The 26,287-nt window shown below is 37.8% G+C and overlaps 1 protein-coding gene and 1 long non-coding RNA gene across 8 annotated transcripts in view; one reads left to right on the top strand and one right to left on the bottom strand.

The window, feature by feature from the left end:
* The window catches only part of LOC108617273 (uncharacterized), a 134,191-nt gene that overhangs the window by 37,019 nt on the left and 70,885 nt on the right, over window positions 1-26,287 (top strand). For all 4 annotated transcript variants that reach the window (XR_016270276.1, XR_016270277.1, XR_016270275.1 and 1 more), the window contains exon 2: window positions 3,496-3,617. This is a non-coding gene — a long non-coding RNA (uncharacterized LOC108617273). The remainder of the gene's footprint in view (window positions 1-3,495; window positions 3,618-26,287) is intronic.
* The window catches only part of dpr12 (defective proboscis extension response 12), a 98,482-nt gene continuing 94,852 nt past the window's right edge, over window positions 22,658-26,287 (bottom strand). For 3 of the 4 annotated variants that reach the window (XM_089470083.1, XM_089470084.1, XM_089470082.1), the window contains 4 exons: window positions 26,136-26,270; window positions 25,299-25,512; window positions 24,687-24,798; window positions 22,658-23,997 (listed from right to left, as the gene is read on the bottom strand). In XM_089470083.1, coding sequence (XP_089326209.1) covers window positions 23,970-23,997; window positions 24,687-24,798; window positions 25,299-25,512; window positions 26,136-26,270 — 489 coding nt within the window. In that variant the 3' untranslated portion in view covers window positions 22,658-23,969. Of the gene's footprint in view, window positions 24,607-24,686; window positions 24,799-25,298; window positions 25,513-26,135; window positions 26,271-26,287 lie in introns of all 4 variants that reach the window. The other variant, XM_018012997.2, reaches the window with a different exon arrangement.

The following is a 26,287-nucleotide window of genomic DNA, read 5'->3' as shown; positions in this document are numbered from 1 at the left end:
GTCAAAATTGTTTTGAATTGATAAGCCGGCGAGCACAATAAATCTTTGTAGCTGCCCCACCTTGAGGGCGTACAATTTATTTGGTTTGTTCGCACTTTTCAATTTTTTTTCAATTTTTTTTTTTTTGTGTGAGCTGTGACACATTCTCCATGTGTGTGTGTGAGAGAGAGAGTGTGTGCGTGTTTGTGTGTGTGTGTGTGGTTGGCCACCTATTTGCGGACGATTGGTTAGCTCGCGCTCGCTGCATTCTGCTTGCCGCCTCATCCTCCTCCTGCTTCTCCTCCTGCTCTCTCGTTCGCATAAATGTCAAATGCACGAAACAAATAATTTATTTGTCTGCAAAACGAGCTGTCTTTGGTATATGCAATCGAACAATTTCCATCAAGAGATATTCTACGCGTAATTGACCGAAGCAACTTTGGGCTGATATTTTAAAGGGTATATACAGTATACAAAATATAGTGTTATAGTATATACAAAGTTACATGATCGTTTATAGATATCTCTCATATGCTATTCTCTTGAGATTTCTAGAGAGGTATTTGATTATCTTTTTTCGATATTGTTCTAAAATTTAGTACAAATAAGTAAAATTTGATTAAACATCAGTTAAATGAGACGATTCCATTCGTTCATTCATATTATATAGTTACAAGAAAAATGAATTGATCTAAATTTAGCTCATATATAAACATCGATTTTATATCTCAAGATATATCTCAAATTATTTAATCTAAAATAAATTGTATTAAATTTAATTAACAGTTTTACTATATTTTATAAAATTTGATATAATGTAAATGCATTTTTTTTTTATAGAATATTTTCCTGAATCCCGAGCAGTCTATTATTTAAAGACTTTCTTTACTATATCTCAATTCATTTATTATTATTATTATACTTATTTTAATTAATTGCTCTTTTCTCACTTAAGTTAAGCTTTCAAACTTAGCTCAGCTGAGCTGTCAATGCCTGACAACTATTATGCATTAGTCAATATTTAAATTTCTATTTGGCATCATTAACAGAAATCAGATTTGCAAAAGAAATCCATTTGAATATTAGATGCAGGTTTTTAATATTTTATCACGCTCAAATATTTCATTTGCCATTTCATTTTGTTTGTGTAACTGGCGGAAGTGCCTAATGAATTTTGCATGTAATTTTCAGGCCATATAAATAAATGACTGCATTTAAATTTAAATTTGCAATAAATGTTATAAAAAAACAAAATCTCTACAAAAAAAATCAATAAAACGTAATTCATTTTATTTGATTTTCATTTATTTATATGTTTTGTTCCTCAGTGATTTAGAGTTTGGCCAAAAGTCTGTTTCTCTCTCGCTCTCGCTCTATCTCTCTCACTCCCAGTCGGTTGGCTGGCCAGCAGAGTTACCTTGTTGCAACGCTAATTAGCGTTAGTCAACACTGGCCAAACCGCACACCGAAACGTGTGCGCCGTGCGAAAAGAACAAAGTGGGGCGAACTAAAATCTGCGCTAATTTGAAACTTGAAATCTGAACTAATGAAGATTTAAGCAGTTGCAGCTGCAGCTGCAGCCAAATGAATGTGGCTGCGGCGACGGTGCAGCGGCGGCTCAGCTGCAAATCTCCAATGAAAATACACACACACACACAAAAAAAAAAAAAAAAAAAAAGAAAGGTAAAGCAAAAGCAAAAGGAAAGCAAAGGAAAGCGCGCATGAAACGGCGTCCAAGGAGCCAAGCGAAAACGTAGACCCCACGAGAGCAAATGCATTATTAATAAATGAAAACGTTGCGCGTGTAGATTGCAATTTATGTATGCATGTGTGTGTGAGAGAGAGAGAGGATATATATGTGTGTGTGTGTATTTGCCCCAGTGAACGTGCAGTTCATGGACAATGCCAGCTTGAATAAGATGTCCTTTGTTGTCTCTCACTCGCTCTGGCTCTTCCTCTCTTCCTTTCTCTCTCTCACTCTCACTCTCTGTCTCAGTCTGTCTCTTTGCGCGGACATCAGCTTGTGTGCATCGTTGCTTTTCCGGTGTGAATTAGCGTCGAGTGCCACATGCAATTTCCTGTTGTTGTAAATTGCAGTAGCAGCAAACAGCAGCAGGAGCAGCAGCAGCAGCAGGAGCAAACAGGAGCAGCAGCAGCATTTCTTGTGCTGCCTTTAATTGCACTTGCATTGACGTTGTTTTATGGCGCGTCGCGCTTTAAATTGAACGCACTTAACACACACACACACACACACACACAAAGGCAGCTGCAAGTCTTCGGTGTGTTGTCGTTGTTGTTGTATCAGCATTCAATTTGCTTGGTTTTTAGCCAACGTGCTGCGCTCAAAGCTCAAAACTAGCTGCTTGCTAAAATTTGCTCAGTTACTTTTGTGCAATCCCCAAATCCCAGTTCAATTTTATCTATGTATCTATCTGAAACTACTTGGCAAATAGAAGCAGAACTGGCAGCTAGCTACGAGTAGGAGGAGTTGCTGCTGCAGTTGCAGTTAGCAGCTATTGCTGCTACTCCTGCTCCTGCTGCTGATGCTGCTGCTGCAGCTGCTCTGTGCGCTGCCTTCAATGAAATTGTTGACGTAAATGGACAACAAAGCTCGGCACTCAGCTGCGTTTCTATACCCTATTGTGTGTGCGTGTAATGGGAGGCATAATTCTGTGTGTAAAAGGCGGCAGGAGGCGGGGCAGAAGCTATGTAGGATATAGGAAGCTGTACAGGATGATGTGGTAGGATCTCTGTTTGTACATTTGCTTGGAGTTCATTTAAATACACTTATTGTATTATACGCTAGGCAGTGCAGGTTTACTATCGATAATTAATCGATAATATTTTGATATGCTCAGTTAGGCAACTCTTTAAGTTGATTCTCTCTTTGAGCTGGGAACTTCAAGTTCAATGGAATAAACTGAATGGGGTATGAATATATTCGATTTTGGTAGACTTTTGTATCACATATTGTCAATATTTAGTAGTAGAAACATGGACACCCACGCACACATTTTTAAATATCATTATTATGTTTTGCAAAACTTCATTAAGCTGATAGACCCTCAACCTTGGCTCAAGTCAGGCCCGAGGATATGTGTTAGTCGAGCAGGCTCATCTATCTCTTAATTTTTGTAGCTTTTTTTTCTCTTGCTCGACTGCCTGCCACGCCCCCTAAGCTAGCCAACATCCCCTGCCCCTGAAGCAGAAAAAAATGCATGGTTCGTTTAATAGCAGCGGCTATGAAATTCATGTTTATTGCATTTTGCATGGCTGCCATATAAACGCAGTCACTTTGATCACACAAATAGGAGTGGTGTATGTATATATATAAATGTGTATATATATATGTATATACTATGGACTATATCTAGATATGCATAGCATTTATATAGAGCAGTGCAATTCAAAAGCTTGGCGCTAGCTTAATTTTTGATTTCATATTTTTATTTTTTCTGTTGCTTTGATTTTGCTGCCTCGTTTTTTAGCCCTATTTCTTTTTTCTCTTTTTTGCAGAAAGAGTTTTGCTGACCACAAAAGCCGCAAAGCTGCAGCCGCTGCCTGCTGCTGCCTTGAAATCTACCTTTGTAGCTGGGCAAACAGACTTGATTGGCTAGCTGGACGTGCGACCTCAATGGGTACGTAATTAGTGCATGCTATATGCCTTTGCTGCATACATGTATATATATATATAGATAGACTGAAAGAGAGAGAGAGAGAGATAGAGAGAGGGATCTCTGTGCACTCACTCTCTTTTGTTGGCACAGATTGATGCCAGTTACTTGGTTGAGAAAGTCGTACTCAAACCTCTCTATTTTTTCCTTTATTTAGTTATATGCAGAGCTGAGTAGACCGCATGCAAATATGCTGTAGATGCAGTAGATATTGGTGCACTTTCCGTTCGATAGGTAGCTGCTGCACGTTGCGTATACGCAATGTGCTGCTAGCAATACGCAGTCGACTGTCAATAAAGCCTGGCGGCAAACCGATTCCAGCTCACCGACAACTCGGCTGCTCGGCAACTGTCTGCTGCAGATGCTAACTGGCAATCGATTTGTATCCTTGTTCCTTATCCTGCTACCAATTTTGCCCGGTTACAAGGAAAGCATTTGCGTGTGCAGCAACTGCCTCAGTTACCTCTAGCTTGCCAGCTTGGCTTTAGATAGTAACAACAACATCATCATCTCAGTCAACGTCATCATCACCTCTCTTTGGCTGCACATTTTGCAATGCATCCCCAAGGGACAAAATGATGCACAAAGCGAACATTTCTCGCACAGTTTCGCTTTATCCACACACTCTGCTCTGGGTACGATAATCAGACGCCTTGTTTGCTGCACTCGACAGAGACCAGTGCATTAATTTAACATACTTTGCCTTTCTGCCAGACACTTCCAACACTTCGATTCACAATCATCAACGCTTTCATGAACTTAAAGTTGCACCGTTGCATGTGAAATGTGAAATCTCTTGCATATCAGTTCGATTTGGCTGTGAAATGTTGTTTATCAAAGTTGAATTATAGTTGAGAAAGTTGTATTTGGTAGAGGGAGAGAGAGAGAGACAGAGAAAGAGAGATTCTTCCATGTTCTTCAAGAGAATAGCAAATGACAGCTTTCTTTTGTGGAATATTGAAGGGAAATATCTATATTGAGTTTAATTAAGGACACACTTTCTATGTACTTTATAAATATTTTTATTATTCATATCAATTGAAGTTGAGTATATTCTCATTCCACCTATTTCACATTTCATTTAATTCCTAGAGATTGATAAATGCCTGCGGCTCAAAATTGAAAGGCCGTAAAATTTAAGAGCTGGTCGTAAAAATTTTGCAGGAAATTTGAGTTTTGTGTAATTGTGTAAAATAGGTAAAAAATGATTTAATGCATCTCGTTTCGCTCAAAGGTCTGAATGAAGGTTAAGGTTGAATTCAGCGAATTTGAATGGAAGTCAAAATGAAATTTAAAAGTCGACTATACTCAAATTGGAATTGAGTTGAGCTTAAAGTTTACAAATCTACTAAAAATAAAGATTTATAAATATTTATAGTATATATATAAACTTGAGCAAATTCTCGCTCTCTTCGCTTATTCGTTCCACTTTGTAATTTAAGTCAGGTTTATTGATGTCGCAATTAAGCACTTTATATATAACTTTTTTTTTCTTAACCCCATTTCCAACTGATGAAAGGCGAAACCATTTTCTTTGTATTCACGCAAGCCACGAGAGCAGCCGATAATGCCTATAGAAGGGCAAGGAGAGAATAAAAGAGCGAAGAGAGAAAGAGAAAGAAAGAGAGAGCGAGAGTATAAGGACACACCTCGAATCCTTGAGGCTCACGCGCACACCAATAGCAATTAAAAATGTTGTTTGTGTTATCAACATGAGCGAGATTCTTATCCAACAATGATGACAACAGGATCATAAAATATATATTTGTGTGTGGGTATATGTTAAACATGGGAATTTCCAGTTGGGGCAGGTTTAGTGCCCGCTTTTATGTATTCTAATTTCGGGTTTTATGACCACTTTTGGTCTCCGAAGCATTAAAATGCCGACATTAATCAAATGCCGAATTGGCAAATGTAACAGCTCATTTATATCAAGCGAAAGAGATGGTTGGAATTATGCGAATAGTTTAAAGTTTCTTGGCTAATTTATAAAAACAAAAAACTGAATCACTTGAAAAACGCAGAACGAGAGAGAGGGAGAGAGAGAGAGTGAGATAAATGCAGTTGGCAGCGTCGATAAATTCATTTCTTTGCCAAGGAAATAACTCAATAAAAGGCAGGGCTTGAATGACAAGAAGTTGGCAAACTTTAAGATAAGTATAAATGCCCTTAGATTTCAAGACAATAAATTAATAGGGGCCAAGCAAGCAAAAACAGAGGGCAGAAGGAGAAAGAGAGAGGAAGAGCGGGCGAGGGAGAGAGAGAGACAGAGTGAGAGAGTGAAGGCAGCCAAGCAAAAGCGCAGTTAGGAATTTAATTTCGAGCGTTGTCATTAAACGAAATGCAGCAAGAAATGCAGGCAGACAGAGTGGCAGTAAAAGACAGAGATGGGGCGAAAGTTGAACTGAGTGAGACAGCGAGAGAGAGAGAGGGGGTAAGTGAGACAGGCTGGCGCACTTATCGTGCTGCACTTAACAAGCTAACAATGATTTTGCACATATTCAATGGAGTTGAACAAGCAAATAAATTTCATTTCAGCCAGCCCAGGGCGCCCGAAAAAAAGCATTCAATCAAGCACAGTGAACGTGGAGCACAGCGCTGTGGGCGTGGCAGCTTAAAAGTCAAATGGCGCACAAGTGCCATAACAATGAGCAGAGCAGCTGGAGCAGCGTCCGGCTAAGTCAAAAGAAAACGAAACGAAACGAGAGAAGCCAACGCGACGTCCTTTGGGGACATTACACCAAATCGCTTGTAATCAATCAGCAGCAAATTAAATTCCAAGCAGATTAACTATGAAAACTGTGCGCCGCATTGCACACGCTGCAGCTAAGACTGCTCCTACTACTCTCTCACTTCCTCTCCCTCTCCCTCTCCCTCTCCCTCTCCCTCTCCCTCTCCCTCTCTCACTCTCTGGCTTCGTCAATATGGCCGCGTTGCTTCATCGAAATAAAGTCAGTCTGACTGAGCAAATTAATAACTTTTGGCCAGCAGCAACAGTAACAAAACAAAACAAAAAATAAGTCAACACAATATGCCACGCCCACAACATGCCGCCCGCCCCCCTGCTGATGGCAATTTCTCACACAGCTCGCGTCACCATGGCGGCCATCATGCGGGCGGCCATCAAGTGTGTGCGTGAGCTGAAAAATTTTTATTGCATACATTTGAGCAGTCAGCATAATTTCTCACTTGACGCATCAAGTTTATTAGGCGTCGGCACGCAGCAAAAACCCAAACCCAACTCAAGCAGGCCAAAAACTGTGTCGTTAGCCAACACTGGCGGCGGCGCTGCTAACTGTATTTTGATAAATTTCCATGCGACATGTGTGGGAAAAAGGCTAAGCAGGCGCTTCATTTGTTGTAACAGTCTTATACAGGTGTAGTCCATGTCTATGTGTACGTATACAGGTGTAGTCTATTGCGTCAAATTTCCATAAATAGATTTTAATTAAAAGTTTTTTTTTTATTATTTTTAATTTTCTTTCTGTATTATTTAAGTTCATTGGTCTCTTTCGGCTGGGTTGGCTAGACAACTTTGATGTTTCGTGTCGTGGAAATTTTCAGAGAATTTTTTTTTGTTTTTTTGATCGCAATTATAAGTTTGTGCGAGCTCAGTAAGGCGCTTAGATGTTGGATTGTGTTATAATGTGTTATATATAGACGATATATATATTTTTTTTTAAATTATATTTTCGATGGTTTAAGTTTGTTATATTGTGCTATAATGTGCTATATAGGCTGTGATTTATTAATTAATTGTCTTATACTATTATACATTACGTAGCTTTTTGTTGGAAAATGTTATATTCCATTAACTTGAATTGCTTCATTTAAGAAAGTGTTATATGGTAATGAATTGACTTTGTGCTATGAATTTTTCAATAGGCTCTTATGGTATTATATTGTGTAATTAAGTGGCTTTATGTGAAACGAATTTAGATTATTTTCTTATGCTTATTTTGTGATATGACTGTTCCAATGTCATATGCTTAATTCCATTTAAGAGTTATACTTGGTTTTTAGTAAGTAATTTCCACTGTTATATTTCACTGCTCTGTTATATTTTATTCAACTGAGTCTGTTGTTTACCATACCATACTATTATATAATCTAAACTGACTGTTATATTGTGTTATGTAAACTCGTATATTCTGTTATACTCTAATATGTAGTGCACATTTCCGTTTACGCTGTCATATTTTATTCTATGATGTGTAGTTGCTGTACTGTGATGCTTAAGCTGTTATAATACCTGTTATACTAACTGTTATACTACCACATATTGCTTTAATATATTTTCATATTTTGTTATATTGTCAAAAATAGAGTTTTATACTGAATTCTACTCAGTTAGTAGGTGTTATATTCTGTTATACTCAAAGGGAAGGTAATGGATTTTCACTGGTCTTTCAGCTATAGTTAAGGTAGTTAGTAGTTATGAATTAAAGTGCTGCCAAAATCTACATAATCCTTATTTGATTTTCTCCATCTAAAGCTGTTAAGCTGCCCATCGTACTCAAGCGCTATCGCTTGGCCAATTTAAGCCACAAGCTCGGTCACAATTTTCGGGTGTTTTATGTGATTTGCTCTGTGCTAGATGCGTGGCTCCTGAGATGCTGCTGTCAAGCGCTTAATATTCCAACATAAACAGTTTATTTTAATGCCTTCTGTGGACACGCCCCGGCCACGCCCACGCCAAAAAGCTCATAAATAAAGCGACTAAACTTGGTCTCGCCGACAGGCGAACCTCAGAGACAAGTCAGAGAGAAAGATGATGAATTGTGTTGATGACTCATTTGGGAGCATTCTTTTGCGCTTGCTTTTGCTTTTGCTTATGTACTTGCTCTTCTTCTTTATCTATATATACTTCTGCGTAGTCGCCATCCCATTCGCTGTCGTGCTTTGTATTTTGTTTTGGAACCTATTTTTTCATTTCGTCTCGCTGTCAGCTGGCGCCCATTTCCCGTTTATTGGGTAATTAGTCTAATTAACGCACAGTTGTTCAAAGGATTAAAAAACAAAATGAACCTGAACTCGTGCTACGCACTTCGCTAATTAAGCTTTGTATCAAAAGGTTTCTTCTCGTTACCTACATTTCGTGAGGATTTTGGTCGATTGAAGAGATTTGTAAAGCTTTCGCGTTTTCTCTCTCCGTCTTTCTCTCTCCATCTCTCTATCTGTATATGCTGGTCGTATGTTAGGTATTCAGCTGTGTGACCCGATTTTTATGACATATATAACAAGTAAGAAGGCTCCAGTCGAGACTGCTCGACTAGGAGATACCCTGAACCCTCCAAACTGATATTCTAATCATTCTGGACTTCTTTTATGCACACATACATACACATGCACGTATAAGCACGCGCTTTGCAAACTGCGCAGCTAGCAGCGGCTGCGCTTGGGCTGCACTGCAGTGTGGGCAATATAACGAGAATTTATTTGTTGAATAATTTCTTTTGCAGACATACGATCTTAATGAAACTTTTAGAGCGTAATCATATGGCTTAAATGTGTGTACATTTCAAAGCACAAGTCTCTAGTACTTGAAATGCGTTTTTACAAATTGGGGGCGAAGGGGGCGTGGTATCCAAAATCTGTAAATTACAAAATCTTTGTATCCATTAACTTTATATACAACGCAAATTTGAAGTCTCCAGGTCTAAAAGTGTTCAAAATAAGCTGAAAAAACATTGTCGATTTTTCGATTATTCTCGATAAAAAAGTTATCGGATGAGTTATCGAAAAAATAAAGCAAACTTGTACTGCCTATGGTATACACGAGTATGCTTGCCAAATTTCAGCTCTCTAGCTCTTATATCTTCTGAGATCCTTTTGCTCATACGGACGGACGGACGGACGGACGGACGGACGGACAGACGGACAGGGCTATATCGACTCAGCTCGTCGTCCTGATCAAGAATATATATACTTTATGGGGTCTGCGATGATTCCTTCTGCCTGTTACATACTTTTCACAAAACCATTATACCCTGATTTCCCATTTTCAATGGGTTCAGGGTATAAAAAGTGGAATTTGATTTCCTTTGTAAATAGTTGAGCACTCGCTCACTTGGGTCGTTTGCCGGCTGAACAATGCAGCAAATAATAAAAGAAAGGAAAGAGAAAACGAGAAATTCTCATTCAGAGTGGGGCATAAAAGTCAAGACCTTTTGCCATTGGGGCGTAGTTTTTTAAGTGCAACTTAAACTGCGACTCGACACTAAATCAAAAGTTTAAAGAAAGCAGCTCAATGTCCAGGGCCAGTTTGCTTGACTCAGCAATTGCTGCAGTTGCTACGTGAGTAACTGCGACCAAGAATTTATGCACTCACCGCATGCCAACAGACACACAAACACACACACACCGTTACAGTTACAGCTACAGATACAGGTAAGGGCGGAAGTTCGTGGCCCATAATGGCTCAAATCTGAATTATGCGGCAAAATGCAAAAAAGTAAAACTATCATGAGCCTTTGGCTGGTTCGTCCGTTCGTTCGGTCCGTCCGTTCGTTCGGTTCGTCCTCTTGGCAGGCAATGAAAATGACATGCGGACATCCGACATAGGTCAGAAATCAGCATGCTAAGCACTGTGGCGCCATCTAACGGCATCGTTTGCCAACTAACCATTTGGACGGTTTAAGACACCTGCCTTCTCCTGCACCTGCTCCGGCTCCTGCTCCGGCTCCGGCTCCTCCTCCCTGCGTCCTAACTTTATCAATTATGCAAATGGCAAATTTAACACCTCAACTACGTGCCACATACGAGTGCGGCTGCCTGGCCTGGCCATGCCACGGCACACCATGCCGCTCGGCTGGACGTCGCGTCGCCTGCGCCCATAAATCTTTGACTGCAACAGCGCGGCGCAGCGAAAGCCGCTGCAATGAATTTTCAACTACTTTTCGCGAAGTTTTTATGCGCGCTCAAGACATTCATAAAGAGAGTATACTGGCTTCTATGCTATATGAACTTGAACGATTATTGAAGTTGGAGATTTGGAAGCTGGAGACAATATACTCGAGTGAAGCATTGTCTGATTGGGCTTTAAGAGTTTTTCAATAAGCCCATTTGAAGGCGGGGCTATTCAAGATTATTCAAAATTTTTTTAATATATGTGAAGATTTGTTAATTAGATTTTGAATATATACTGAATTACACGATCGTTGTTTAGGATCAAGAATGATAGGAAAAAATTTAGGACGGAAGGAAGGAAGAAATTGGAAGTGAAATATCGATAATATTTAAGCAGATTTGTAAAATATACCCAAGTGGGGGATCGTAAGCTATGATCCAGGATGGAAAAAGTTAGGAATATGAAAGGAAATAAGTATAGAAAATGGAATGAAAGGAAGGCCATAAGGATATGTGGTAGGATGGAGCTATGGAAGGAACTAAGAAGAAAAGCAAGCTAGAACGGAGCAAATGAGAATACAAACTGAAGTTGTCTGTCTAGACTTCGAGCTACAACTGGTCCGCCTATAGCTCTGCAATAAAAATAATGTATATGCCTCTCTTAAAGTCATTTCACTTTATATCATCAACGTGATTTCAGCTCATTGTCTTAGAGCCAGGCAATGCTGTTAGCTGTTTGCTGAGTTTCTCGATTCCCTCTATGAGACATCTTGATAAATCACAATATATTCACTTAATAATTAATTTGAGCTACTCTCGTACCATAGACGGGTGTTTGGCAGTCAGGCATGCCCCAATAAATTACTCTTATTTGCTCTTATTTTTTTTTTAAGTTTAAGTGCTGCTGTTTAATTTTACGTCGCTCTCAAAGTCCGGATATCACGGCAAAGTGGATTTTTCCGTCAAGCATAAAAGCAAAGTTCACATTTGTAATTAAGGCAGGGTTGGGGTGCGAAGCGAGCTGGACAAGCGAGTGCGCGGGGCGTGGCAGTGACATCGTTCGAGGGCGTGGCATATTGCCACTCAAGTGCAGTGTATTTTATGCGCAAATGAAACACAAATGCCCAGCGGCCTATTAATTTAAATGCGAAAACGAAAAAAAGTGCGCAAAAATTAAGCAAAAAAAAAGAAATCATAACATAAACGAAGGGCAAAGCAAGATTTGTGTGGCATACCCTGGTGAAGTGTGGCTGAGTGGGGTATGCTAGGGTGGTTCGAATTTTGTTTTGTTTGATTACTGAATAGTTGAAACGAATGAATCAATAGAAGGAGTCGTTCATATTCTCTTGAATACCATAATACAAAATCAAATCAGTCTTAAAGAATAAAACTATTCGGAGACACTTTCGATTCAGTAAAAATTCAAAAGAACTAATAGCTTAAGAACAGCTGAATACCTCTAGAGAACGAATCGTAAGCAGCTTAATAGCTCTCATTAAACAGACTTAAAAATCTAAAGCAACGATTCAATTCGGTGCATTTTAATAGCTCAAAGGAGCTAGTTGCTTATGAACAGCTTTATGATGCTATTCGTAACTCATTAGTTCTTTTGAGTTATTTCTGTTATGAATAGTATGATGATAGATCCAAAGAACGGGTCGATAAAAAACAAACGATTCATTCAGTTATAGATGGATTCGTTCATCAGCAGTTGAATAATTCATGAGAACTAATCGCTTATGAGCAGCTGAATAATTTAAAGAACTAATTGTTCATAAAAAGAACTAGTACTTATTCACATTCGCTGAACTAACTGAGCAAATGTTTATGCTTACAGTTCATTTAATCAGTTTAGCAATACAGTTGAATTGATTCCTCAAATGAACTACAAACTTGTTAACAAGATAAGGGAATTCGTCTACAGAATATCTTAAAGTCTATATACCTGCTCTCTGCTTCTTCTCACTTGATTTTTATATATGCCTAATAAAGCTTCAATGTTTTCTTATGTTTTTTGCTTGCACAAGCATATTTCTTACCTACACTCAGATGATATATGCATAAATATGTATGTGTGTATGCCCGACACACACACACATGCGATATCTTGGCAAATGACAGACTCCAATTTCGACTCCGACTCCGACTTCAACTTTTTGCCCGTCAGCTGCTGCTGCTGCTGCGCTCAGCATAAAATGCCTTTGCTTATAATATTAAAATAGCCGGAAGCGGAAATTCGAAACGCCAATGCATGTGTGTATATCTGTATGTGTGTGTGTGTGCATACTCTTTTGCATATTTGATTTCATGTGTGAAAGAGATGGAGAGAGAGGCAGGGGCAGAGAAACTGAGCCCCTTGCATGTCACAAAGCATTTGATAAAAGTTGCATGCAAGCGCCGTTGGCTACTTTGGACTGTGTCCATCAGTTCGGCCAGCCACTTGCACACACACACACACATACACATACACTTGCACACTTGTAAAAATCGTTGTTATTGTTGTTTATTTGCACGTACTGTAACAAATTATAAGTGCCGCATGTCGAAGGCTTCCTTGCTCTGTCGTCGTCGTCGTCGTCGTGCAGCTCTCAACTTGTTTGCATAACAAACACGTGCAACAGAACCGGAAAAGCAGAACGGGATACCGAGAGGGGGAAAACTGAAAAATAAGTGAAAATAAGAAAAGGCAGTGTTTGTTTTTCATAATGAGCACTCAAGAGCTGGAGGCAGCTTCAAGCAGTGCTTGGTTCAATGACTGCAAATTGGCCAAGCAGCCAGCCAAACAGGCAGCCAGCCAGTCAGGCATGCCAGACTGCCTGCATGTAAGCCGAGTGTAAGCGCCCTTTGTGCTAGGCCGAAAACCCTTTATTGGCCATTTGCATTTAGCCAAGCTAAGCTTGACTTGACTTGGCTTTGGCAAGGTCATTACAAATGTCAAATGTCGTGGCTGCTTACGCTCACAAACACACACACACATGCACACGCACACATGCACACACAGAGACTCACAGTGACATTGATGTTGAGCGCGTCAATTATGTGTGGCACAGCGATATGCAAGCACCGCACACCCAAGAGACGCTCATTAGTTGGCAGCATGTCAGCTAGATATCTGCATGCGTATGTGTCTGTATGTGTGTGTGTGTGTGTGTGTGTGCAAGTTGGTTTTCCGTTGCATATTCCCGAATGTGATGCACCTACAATATCCTGTTCATTAAAATTAATGATTTCGATTTAACCTGCACACACACACACACACACACACAAACACACATGTCAAGGCATGTTCAAGGCTGCAGCTGCAGCTGCCTCTGCTCTGTGCTTTGCTCTAATGAGAATTGAATATTAGGTAACTGTTATACACAAATATAAATATATACCTATATATTCTACATATATATATATATATATGCACATGTATTTGCATAAATGCATCCGCTGCTCAACTCAAATGGATCGCATTACCATCTTCGGGGAGCGCCTTGATGTATGCCAAGCTATTTGCATTGCCATGGCCAATGCATTGGACAGCAATTGCTTTCAGTTTAATTGTTTTGTATTTGGTCTTGCAGTCTTGCAGCAATATTTATGCAGCCTCAGTAAATATATATTAATTAAATATTATGCTATAAGGTCAAGTTTGGAAATCGTATGGGGCCGTAGTTCGTTTGTCTTGGCTTAATAATGAGTTCATTAAGCTTTAATGGCCATTAGTAGATGATTATCAAAGCTCAGGTAAATCATGTCCATTACATAGCAATCCATTTCGGTAAATATGTTTTGCAATATATACATATAGATTGCTGGCAATATTCTGGCTAAGCATTTGGCTAGCAAGTAAGTGGGCCATTCACTTGGCCCATTAAAAATGAGGCAAGCTGCCGAAGACACTCCACTCCGGGAGGTCCATATTGCATGAAGGTAATCATATCGAGATAGGCCTCTTTTTGTCATAATACGAACATTGAACGAGCATTTAATAAAATGTTGCTTAAATAATCAGCTAAGCAATGCTGCTTATCAGCTCTAAGATAAGCATATTAGCATAGCGTGACGGTTGAGACTTGGATTTACATATACATACTCAAGGAGAAGTATTTATAATTTATCGTCTCTCTGTCTGTCTCTTTTTAACTCGCTTCTCTTTCTGTATGTATCAGTACTTGTCTACCACTCTCTATTATGCATATATCATTATATTCCTTATTCTATATCTTTCTATTTCGTGTAGATGCCTCTTTATATATGCATTATATTTTTCTCTTTTTTCTTATCTGTCTCCTTCTCTGTTTCATTATCTCTACTTGTCAATATCTCAACTTCTCTATGTGCCTCACGGTCTCGTCCTTAGGCTCTCTCTTTCTGTTTTGTATATAATTTTGTCTATCTGTCTGTCTCTCTCTTACTAATGTTCTATTTAGTTGTTCTATTTAGCGTACTATCTGGTTATCATATGTTTCCATTGCCTCATTCTTTCTCACTCACTCAATTGCTCTCACTTTTTGTATAGAGCTCCCGCTCCCTCTCATTATATCGAGGACAGGCCATTCGCCCCCACTTTGTCTCTATATGTCTTATGTCTTCTTCTCTCTCTTTCTTTTTCCATTTTTCTCCCTCTCACCTTCTCATCTTCTGATCATCACCTTCTCTCCACGCTCTTCTTGGTGTCTCTCACTCTCTGTCTTCTCCTTCTTCTCTCTCTCTCTCTCTCTCTCTCTCTCTCTCTCTCTTCTCGTTGTTCATTCTCTCTATCCCTCTCATTCTCTAGTTATCACTCTCACTCGCCTCACGCTCTGCTTGACCGGGTAAAAGCCAACTTTGTTTATCTCTCAGCCCTTAATTAAAATCAAGCGCTCTGTTCAAGCAAAACCCATAATAAATACTTATGCTCTACTCAATTTATATATTCATGGTCTCTCAGGGTTGTGTTTCATCGTATTAAAGAATACTTTCCACTTTTACTTCTGCCAGTAGCAGCAGCAGCAGCCGCAGCAATACAGGCGAGAGCCGTTGCATATGTGGCTAACTTTTTAATTATCCCAGCGAAAATAAAAATTAAACTCGTGTGTGTTTTTTCAGCAAAAACAATTTTGCTCTTCTGGTCGACCTTCAAGTGCTACTCGTGCTGTCCGAGCGTGTGCATGTGTGCATGTGTGTGTGTGTTTGAGTGAATTACAGGAACGTGATGATGCACTCGCCTTTCAGTTACCCACAAGCCATTGATGATAACTTTTTTTCAGCACTTGCGCTCAATACACAAATGTGCTATAAAATATGTGCAAAAATATTTCTTCTGGGGCCACGATCAGGGGTCAAGCGGCGGGCGGATGCTGGGGACGACGGGTGCAACCACGTAAATGGCTTTTGGCTTTATTTTATGGCGTGCAGCTGTAGCTGGCGCTGGTTATTGTTATTGTTTTGCCTTTTTGCCAATGCTGTGCACGGTTGCATCATCAATTATGCTTATCAAAACGCTGTGAGGGGTAAAAACTTTTGCCAACTGACCGGCAAGAGACCCTCACTCGCCTCTCTCACTCTCTCACTCTTTCTCGTGCGCCCTGCTTCTGCTTGCTTGCCTTCTCTCTGGCTTTCTCGTAAACAGGCTGGCAGCGAGTGCAACTGATTTGAGTGCACTCGACAGGTAATAAATATGAAGTGCTAAACACGAGATACGCGCATTTTTCCTGCCGCAAAACTTTTGCCACACAAACAGTGTTGCATATTGCGGATAAAATATTTTGAAAAACAAAAATATATGTAAACGAGAGCTCTGCTGCGGGGCGTGATTGACGTGCAGATATCCTGTCTATGCTGAGGAGTTGAATCGTTACTTTATATTTCTTTTCTGAATTTATATATTCCGCTTTAAGATTTCTAAGGATTCTACATCCTTACACCCATGTACATCCTGCTCCAACTATTACGTCTGCGCTTCTGCATCTTCCTCAGCTCTCTAATTTACCTTTCTTGCACAACTTTCGTTTGCCTTGTTATGTAAAGTGGTTGAAGTTGTCGGGCTTCCCAATGTATATAAGTAGCAAAGATGGATTTAAAAAGATGGTGAATGAGGGATCACAAGCTTAACTATGAAATATCGAAGATAGGAACTTTCAATATCCAGTAGATCATAAAATTTGTACGAAATATAACAGTTAGTAAGATGTAAATTTCAAAGGAGAAGAACAGAAAGTTAGAAAATAACTAAAATCACACGATAGCATAGACCGTGAGAGTTAATAAGCAATTACAATTATAAGAGTACACATAGAAAATTTCATGTGAAGAAGGTATTCATTAAGAGAAAATCGGCAGTGGGAGACGAAGACAAATAGTCAAACAGAAAAGCCAGAAAATCTTAAAGGCTCACTGCCTAGCAGCACCTAGGACCTGGAGGGATAAGGTCTTAAAATTCAGGGTCTTGAATACCTGGGCCCTAATGTTTGGAGCTTAGAATCACATGACCAGGCCAGGACTTAGATGATCTCGACCTAGAAAGTCAGGATCTAGAAGGACTGGCTTTAGAAGACCTAGAAGATACGTAGCTAGAATTTAAGGGCATGGAAGGATCGGGACTAGGCGATCAAGATCTAAATGGACACGGTATAAAAGGAGTCGTCCAAGAAGTGCAAAAGCTAGAAGCAAAGGGGGTAGAAAGTCAGGAGATAGAAGGGCAAGCCTTAGAAGAGAAGGGACTAGAAGGACAGAGACTAGAATATTAAGATATAGAATGATCGAGTCGAGAAAAACAAAGTCTGAGATGACGGTGCGGCACAGCTATAAATAAATAAATTGATCAATATACGAACGAAAATGAATATAGGAAATACCCTTTAGCTTAAACCTTCCTGTTACTCAGCTACTTTCGCACATAGCTAATCTACCCGATTTCAGGCACCCACCACGAGTTTAGCATATTAAAAAACAAAGCTTTTAAACAATTGCCACAGCCAGTGGGTGGCCATCGGCACTCTACGCCCCCTGCCCTCTGCCCTCTGCACTCGGCACACGGAGCTCCGCACTTCGCAGTTGGCTGTCGGCAGTTGGTTGGGTTCGGTTGGTTGGCTGACTCGCTCGCTCGCGATGTTTTCCAATCAATTACCGCAAATGTGCAGCTGGGCGTTGGGACACGCCCACGTGGCATAGATTTCCACAAATGCACAATAATTTCTGGCAGCAGCACGGAGTACATGACAGCGACAGCTTAATGCCACCTTCAGCATACACTTGAGAGAGCTTTGACTATATCTCCATGTGTGTGTGTGAGTGTGTGTGTGTACTTGTCCACGGAGCGTATGCGCAATGTGTGCGCCATTTGAATGATTGTTTTGCGTTCTGTTTGCTTAATGCCAGGCTTTGTCCTCCCCCACTTTGAGTGTGTGTGTGTGTTGATTACAGTTATTGCAAGTTATTTACAATTTATTGTATGCACTTTTGGCATTTGAACTTTGATTGATGCGACCCAAGCACATGGGCAATTGAAATGCGAGTGCTACGATTTGGCAGACATATGCAAGAATAATATATGTTTATACTTATTTGTTGGCCACATTGCTTGAAAGCCTTGCCAAGGCTGCACTGGCAGCTGCAGCTTCCTGCCAAAGCCATTCAGGCAATTGAAGTTCGTTCCAGGCTGTTTGCTTAACATTTCTTAGCGTCAAGTTTTAGCTGAAGCTTCAGCTTAAGTTCGAGTTCTACTTATAGTTTAGCTAAGTGTGATAAATAAAATATCAAATATAAAGAGGATTACAAAAGTTGAAAGCCTCTTTTTTGCTGTCTGTCTGAGACATTGTTCGAGTGGCAAGAGTAAAGTTGGGTGAAGAATTTATTTTCATAATGTATTTAAATTTTTAATTGTTCATTTTTCATTTGTTGTTTGTTAAAATTGTGCACAGTTCTGAAATAAATTCTTAAAGCTTCTTCTAAAAGCCCAGACAAGAGGAAAGGGAATGAAAGCAAAGAGAAAAATACGAAATATATCGAAAATTGAAATCGTATATCAATGTTGAATCAATCTTTCATTGTATTATTTATTAGGGAGTGCTATGATGAGATTGTTATTGAATTATCTAATGTTTCTATAGCGACATGAGACTGCATTAATTTCAATCAAAATTGATATAAATTGTCTACAGACAAACACAAATACACATAAGCATGTATGTGTACATTAATGCTCATATATGTATATGTCTAGCCTTTGGAAATCCTTGCCTGCAGCCATTTCTAATTCATGTCTGGCAGCATTTGCCTAATTTTTCATCCGATAGCCAAATGTGCTCGCAAGGCCAGAAACAATTTTGATAATTTGCGAAATTTTGATAGATTTTGTGGCCCCAAAAACAACAACAAGAATTTGGAAATAATCTAAATTCCTTTATCCTTGCTCTCTATTAAGTGTTGTTGCATTTATTTGAACGTAATAAATTTGATAATCTCATTCGCCTCAATGTCAAATCATTAAAGTTAATGCTCTAGAAAATTCGATTATTAACAATTTTAAGCACTTGGCATAAATTGCAGTCGACGCGTTCACGTTGGCTTCAGCATCGGCATCGTCATCGGCTTTGGCGTTGGAGTTTCAACCTAGGCCATAAAATTTGTTGCATTGTTGATTTATGGGCAAATTGTTATAGAGTTTTTTAAGTGTTGGTTGAAAATTAGCAAACGTTTATATGCCAGTTATGGCGTGTTCATGGCCGTAATTAAACGCTGCGCCGCTCAGTTTTCAAAGGAAAGCAAAAAGTTTTTAATCAAAACAGCAAATCGAAAATAGACCGAAAAAAATGGAAAAGTTTTCAATCTCCCTGATGTCGAAGTCTTTCGACATACTCAAATGGGCGGCTGTCAACAGCCAATTTTGCGAATTTTCGAACAGCTCGTGTGAGAGAGCAAAAGCAGTCGAGGAACGGAGAGAAAGAGAGAGAGGAAACTTTGAGATAGGCGAAGGTTTTTATACTCTAACAATGAAGTTGTGAAACTACCGAAGCTTCTATAAGCTGAGTTGTTCCAGTCAGTGCTGCACCTCGTACCCAATAAGTACTGTTAAGTTGTTATTTTATATTCGTAATGCTCATGAATATTACTAATGTAAAAGCTAATATTGCAAATGATGACAATGACAATGACAATGACAATGACAATGACAATGACAATGACAATGACAATGACAATGACAATGACAATGACAATGACAATGACAATGACAATGACAATGACAATGACAATGACAATGACAATGACAATGACAATGACAATGACAATGACAATGACAATGACAATGACAATGACAATGACAATGACAATGACAATGACAATGACAATGACAATGACAATGACAATGACAATGACAATGACAATGACAATGACAATGACAATGACAATGACAATGGCAATTACAATGACAATGACAATGACAATGACAATGACAATGACAATGACAATGACAATGACAATGACAATGACAATGACAATGACAATGACAATGACAATGACAATGACAATGACAATGACAATGACAATGACAATGACAATGACAATGACAATGAAAATGACAATGACAATGACAATGCCGATGCCGATGCCTTTGGCAATGACATTGACCGTTAACTAAAATATCAGCTAGCATGAAATGATATTACAAGTCTATGAAACAATTTTTAATCAACTTCCTAGCTGATTGCCAATATCTTTGCTCGCTCTATACTTACCCTCCAAGCCATCTACGTCAGTCAACAGTCATCATCATTATCATCATTATTGCTCTGCTTTATAGGCCTCTATTCGCCCCTCTTCAAAAAGATTTCGTACTCCAATTCACATTTAAAATGCCTTTGGTTAGTGTATAAATGGAAAGCTGTTGTTTTTTTGCCCGAGCTCAAAGGCCGCCGCATGACCAGGCCCCAGAGTCAGCTTTGTGTGCGAGTGTTTGTGTGTGTGCGTGTATTTGGGTGTATGTGTAATTCCTGTTGAAATTTCTCCATTACTTTGCAGTTCAATGTTTTACTTTTACGCTCCTTACCGGCTGCTACACGTCTCACGGCGACCGCCTCCCCCTGCTCGTTGCAAGGCAAAATTTACTCGAGGTTCATTTGATTTTTCCCGAAAAACTTTGGTGGCCACAAAAGTTTTTGGCGCTCGGTTCTTTGGCAAAGCGCGCGACGACGTCGGCAATGTTCAATGCATTTGATTTTCAGCAAAACTTTTTTGGCCTTTAAGAATTGCGAATTGAATGTGAGTGTGCCAGAGAGTGTGTATGTATGTGTGTGTGTGTGTGCCTGAGTGCTTGAGTGCAACATGTTTGCTGGCAAAATGAACGGCGACGCGCTGAATAAAATGTTGACAGAAAGCAAACTGCAAAACTGCCAAGTGCCAAGGCTTACAAAGAATGTTGAAATATAATTGGCGTACAGCTGAAAAATGCCTCAGCTATAAGTATAAATGTGTGTGTGTGTGTGTTGGTGTGTTGTGCCAACAATGGCGTCCAATTATAGCGCAAGACGTGCCACAATGGCCCACGATTTGAAGTAACTTCAAGTGCTGCTAACTGATTGGCTTGGACCAAAAGAAATAAAAATTTGTTTCGCCCTTGTTGAAGCCCAACTAAGTTAGAGTGTGAAATAAAACAAATTTGATATATTTTTTTAGTTATTATTTAAATTACATTTATTTTCTCATGATAATCACTTGTGTGTGTGGTGAATGCATTTCATATGTTCCTGCACTCAATATATGGCTATTTTTGTTTTGTTTTAAAGTTTAAGTTTTTATTTTTTGTTTACTTTTAAATTCATATTCATCAAAGTTTAAATTTTACATAAATGCGCGCTGAGCGCATTTTACGTTGAAAACTTTTTAAATGACTTTTTCGCATTATTTTTATTTTTATATTTATTTATATTTTTTTTTGTTCATAATTTTTTACTCTTTGTTCATTTTCATTTATTGAATACAGTACATACTTATATTAATTTCATTTTGTTTCTTTACTTTTTTGCATGCTCCATTCCATTAATTAGTTAATGGCTATTAGCGGCCATAGACCAATATGCTTTAATTAAAATATTTACAGTAAAAAATGCTTAACAATTGGAAACCAAACAATATTCATATTATATTATTCATTGTTTCATTTATGTATGTATGTATATTCGTAATAATATTATTATAAATTTCCTTTTATCAAATATAAATCAGAATGTGATTGCTGGCTTTTCAGAATACGGGGGCAATGGGGCGGGAGGCACACACAAATACAAATGCAAATGCAAATACAAATACATACACACACATATTGAGACAGTTAACAGTATTTTGTTTCGGCTTTGCTCTCTTCATAAATTTGTTATTCATATTATGTTTGTTAATTTACGCGTCTTTTTCACACTAATGAATCTATTTAAAGTTTCATGAAATTCTTTAACAGTTGCGTTGGTTTTTCTTTTCATTTTTTTCCTTTTTTTTTTTTTTTTTTGATTACCTTTGTGTTTATTTGAGTAATGTACGTTTTTGTTATGCTTTATATATGGCAATGAATGTATTTGTATTTTAATCTTTTTCCATTTTTTCCTGTGTTGTATACGTTTTGTGTATACCTGTTCCGGCTGGCAAAAGTGGAGTATATTGGCTTTGCGGACTGTACTACTGTATAAATTTGGAAGGAATTGCTTATGTATACAGATATACCCTCTGTGGAAGCAAGAATTTCAGTTGAAGCAGGTATTTCCTGACTTCCGCTGACGTTTAGTTGAAATCCTTAGTCTTCCCAAATAGCTGTCTATCGAGTTTCTCTGGAGATAAATATAATATTCCACAAGTATCAGGCCAAGTACAGTTTTCACGATATGACAGTAAAGAAGTTTGAGGAAAATCTTTAAATTTAACTCAAATTAAACTCTCTTTTCAGCATGAACAAGTATTGTGCAGTCGATTACACCCGCCGACAGCAAAGTTTTGAATTTTTCGTCAAGTTTCATTTAATTGTACAACACACAAATATGTTTTCTTTTTTTTTCTATATATATTTAATGAGTTCTATTTTTTGTCTCCTCTAGTTTTCTAGTTGCGCGAAAAAAAACAGTCGAGAGAATTGTACATATTTGATTACGTAGATGTTGTTTTAATCTTCAGGTGTTTTGTTTAATTAGGCATTTTATATGTTGTTTTTTATTAGTTTTTGTTGTTGTTGAGAAAGCGTAGAATGTAATTATGAAATGTTGCATGCTCTATGCTAGTTGCTTTTACTATGGCTAACAATTTTGTTTAGCTGATTTTTCTGATTTTCTCTTTTTTAACTCCTAGTTTTTTTTTAATGAATCTTCTAAGTTCTCTTCTATTTGTAGTTTTGAAGCAGCAACATCTAAAGTAAGCCTCCTTTCTGTGTATTTATCTCTTTGTTTTCTCTTGGCTGATTGCTGTCACTTATGCTATATATATACTAGATATATATATATGTATATGTATATATATGTGTGTGTGTATATAGTTTCGAGTTATAGCTAATTCTCCAACTCTCTGGCAATCGATTTTTCCACTCTTCCACTCTGTTGTTTTTATCTGGCCTTTCATCTCTTTACTTCTTTTGCCCTATATAGTTTTACAACAATTTATTTTATATTTATTTTTTGTTTATTTATTTATTCATTCAGTCATTTTTGTGTGTGGTTGTTGTTGCTGTTGCTGTTTTCATTTGTTAGCTGTATTTACACTTGAAATTAAATATATGCATACATATTCATATTATTTGCTCTGTTTTGTTGTGTTTGCCATTTGCCATTTGCAATGCAATTTATTTTATTTACAAACTTAATAATGCAATTAATTATAATTCCTTTTTTTTTTTAATATTTATTTATTTTTATTATTATTATTTTTTTTTCTTGTGTGAATCTCTATGTTTTGGGTTTCCATTTAGTAATTAGTAACAGTAATAATAATAACGCTTTGGTATGCCTGTTTTTTGTTTCGTTTGTAATATAATTTTTATGGACTGAAATTGGCTACTTATGCAAAATGTATTTTTTTTCTATGTCAATATGTATTTTGCATAGATATAGTAGTTATATATGTATGTGTATACAAATCTGAAAGTGTGATCCATGCTGTTTACAACTGCTGAGGACCAAAAAAAAAAAAAAAAACGTATGAAACTAGTGTGCTAGTCGAGCTTGACCGACTAGATAATACCCTGAACCATAGTAGTCCTTTGAGGCATTCGTGGTATACTTATATGCCTTGATAGAGAGATATATATACCAAGACACAATTTTCAGCTTCAGATTATATTATATTATATTTGTTTTTTTGGTGGCGTGGAGATTTCCTAGATTTTTAAACAGATCGACAGATAAGCTTGAGCTGGCTCTACTTAGATTGTATTCCCGATCATATATGCCAGGCCACTATAAATCCTCTCCAATGCACGTTCTGTGTGTTCAGAGTATGCCATAAAAAGCTTGAACCAAATTGCAATTAGCCAATTGCAATTGCTGTTAACCAACTATATCGAAAAAAAAATTAAAAAAAGTTAAATAAAAGTATTCAAACTGAACTCAATTTGTTAGAAAAGTTTAACAATTACTTTAACTAATGCATTTTACATGACGCACAGACATAGATATATAAATATTTAAGTATTATATATATATATTTGTAAGTTAGTGCTTAATCAAACTGGTTAAACATACTGTACACAATTAATATGAAAAATGATTTTTGTTTCTTTTCTTTCTTTTTTTTTTTTTTTTTTTTTTTTTTGTAAGTTGAACTTAACTTGTAAATGCCTAGCAGAGACAGAGATAGATTTATAACATGATTTTTACACAGATTTTATGTTTTATTTTATTTGAATGGAACTTAGCTTAAATTTTACGCTAGATTTTGGTTTACTTTTCTTTATTTTTTATTTTTTTATGTATTTATATATATATTGTTTTTTGTTTTGTTTAAATTCTAACATTGAAATAGCTTAAATAGGATTCTGTACTATATATATGTATTTTTATATATCATATATATATTTAATTTTTTGTTTTTATTTTATTTTTATTTTTACGTTTTGCGCTGTAATTTTCTTTTAATTTTGGTTGCTTAGGTTAAGAACATGCGTCTGCAGCAGCAAGTTAAATATATATGGAAAACAAAAACAACATTTATATTTAGCAGGAGTTGGAGCCGGGGTGTACTTACCTAACGACAACCGTGTTTAGCAGCAGACAGGGCGCCAGCATTGACCTAAATATGTGCGTAATGCGATCGGCCGAGGAAGTTTTACGCCTCGATATGGCAGCCATATTGTCGCCTGGGCAAGTGAGAGAGAAAGAGGGAGAGAGAGAGAGAGAGAGAGAAAGATAGAGTGTAAGAGAAATGTGAATTAGATTTGACTCCTTGTTGCTGTTGTTGTATATGGCAATAACTGGCGACAGATACTCTGCATTTTCATTAACATTTTAATAAGCTGCAGGCGACGCGCGCTCGCTCGCTCGCTGCAAGCATTTGCATATTTTCATTTACACTTCTTATCGCTCGCGATGGCTATTTAAATGCTAAAATCACAAGAAATTCAATTTGGCCGCGAGGCAGTCATGCAAATTGCATGCAACTGTTACGTGCAACAACAATAACAGGCTATGCCACCAGCTCTGCCCCACACTCTCCTTAACAATTTGCACGCTAAGCAGCTGCCCTGAGCTGAGCTGCATTAGCAGCTGAAATGGCAACGGCAACGGCAATGGCAGCTGTAGCTGCTGCAACAGCTGCTAAATCCCCGCTCAGATTTCATGATTTCACGATTTCACTCACCTTTTGATACAAAGACATAAATGCTAGCTGGCTCGGTGTTGCTGGCGGAGCAGGTGTAGTTGCCAGAATCGGTGATTTGGGGCTCCCGTATAATGAGGCGACTCTGTGTGCGTGGACCCGGTGTCGTTTCAATGGATATGTCTCGCCTCGAGTCATAGTAGTTGATGAGACGATCATTTTTTTGCCAGTACACGTACTGCGGTGGTGTGGGACTCTACAGCGGAGGAGATGATAGAGAGGGGGAGAAGGAAGATAAGAAATATGTATAAATTGTATTGAGTATAAGTATAATATATAATGTGAAATATATAATGCGCTACACAAATATATCAGATGAAAGCTGGCGATATTTAATTATTATCGATATTTATCGATAATCAATAATAAATATTTATAAAATGTAATAAGCATAAGTATTATTTGTAATGTGAAATATATAATGCGCTACACAAAAATATCAGTCAATTGCGATATTTAGTTATATTATATGAATTTAATAAAATCGATAATTATCGATAAGCAATAATACCATATATTTAGCTCTGGTATATATTATCTGAGCAATTAACAGAAATCAAATTGATTTGATATATGTTTCTTAACTGCTGGTGGGCTTTGCTTCTTTGTATTTCAATTTTCTGATATGAAAATCGATTTATCGATAGAATTTTTATTACTTATTCTTCCTGTTGTCAAACTCAACTATTATGCATATTTTTTTTATTATATAGAGAACCTTCATTTCGTTCAAGTGAACTAATTTGATTTTTCCGTATTTCCCTTTTGTATATTTCGTTATTTTCTTTTTGCATATATTCGTAATAAGTTCGTACTCACCTTCTCGATAATGCAAACCAAATTGATTGTTGAGCCCATGTCAACATGCAGTTCACCAGAGCCAAGTATGAATGCCTCGGGCACAACCACTTGAAGATTCACAAAGTGCGAAATGATGCCAGTCGGTGTGGATACCTGTGCCCAAAAATAAA

The sequence above is a fragment of the Drosophila arizonae genome, chromosome 5, assembly GCF_054131065.1.
Source record: "Drosophila arizonae isolate 15081-1271.41 chromosome 5, UAZ_ARI_1.0, whole genome shotgun sequence".
NCBI lineage: Eukaryota > Metazoa > Arthropoda > Insecta > Diptera > Drosophilidae > Drosophila > Drosophila arizonae.
The sequence above is the reverse complement of the archived record's forward strand: the minus strand, read 5'-3'. Positions and strand labels throughout refer to the sequence as shown.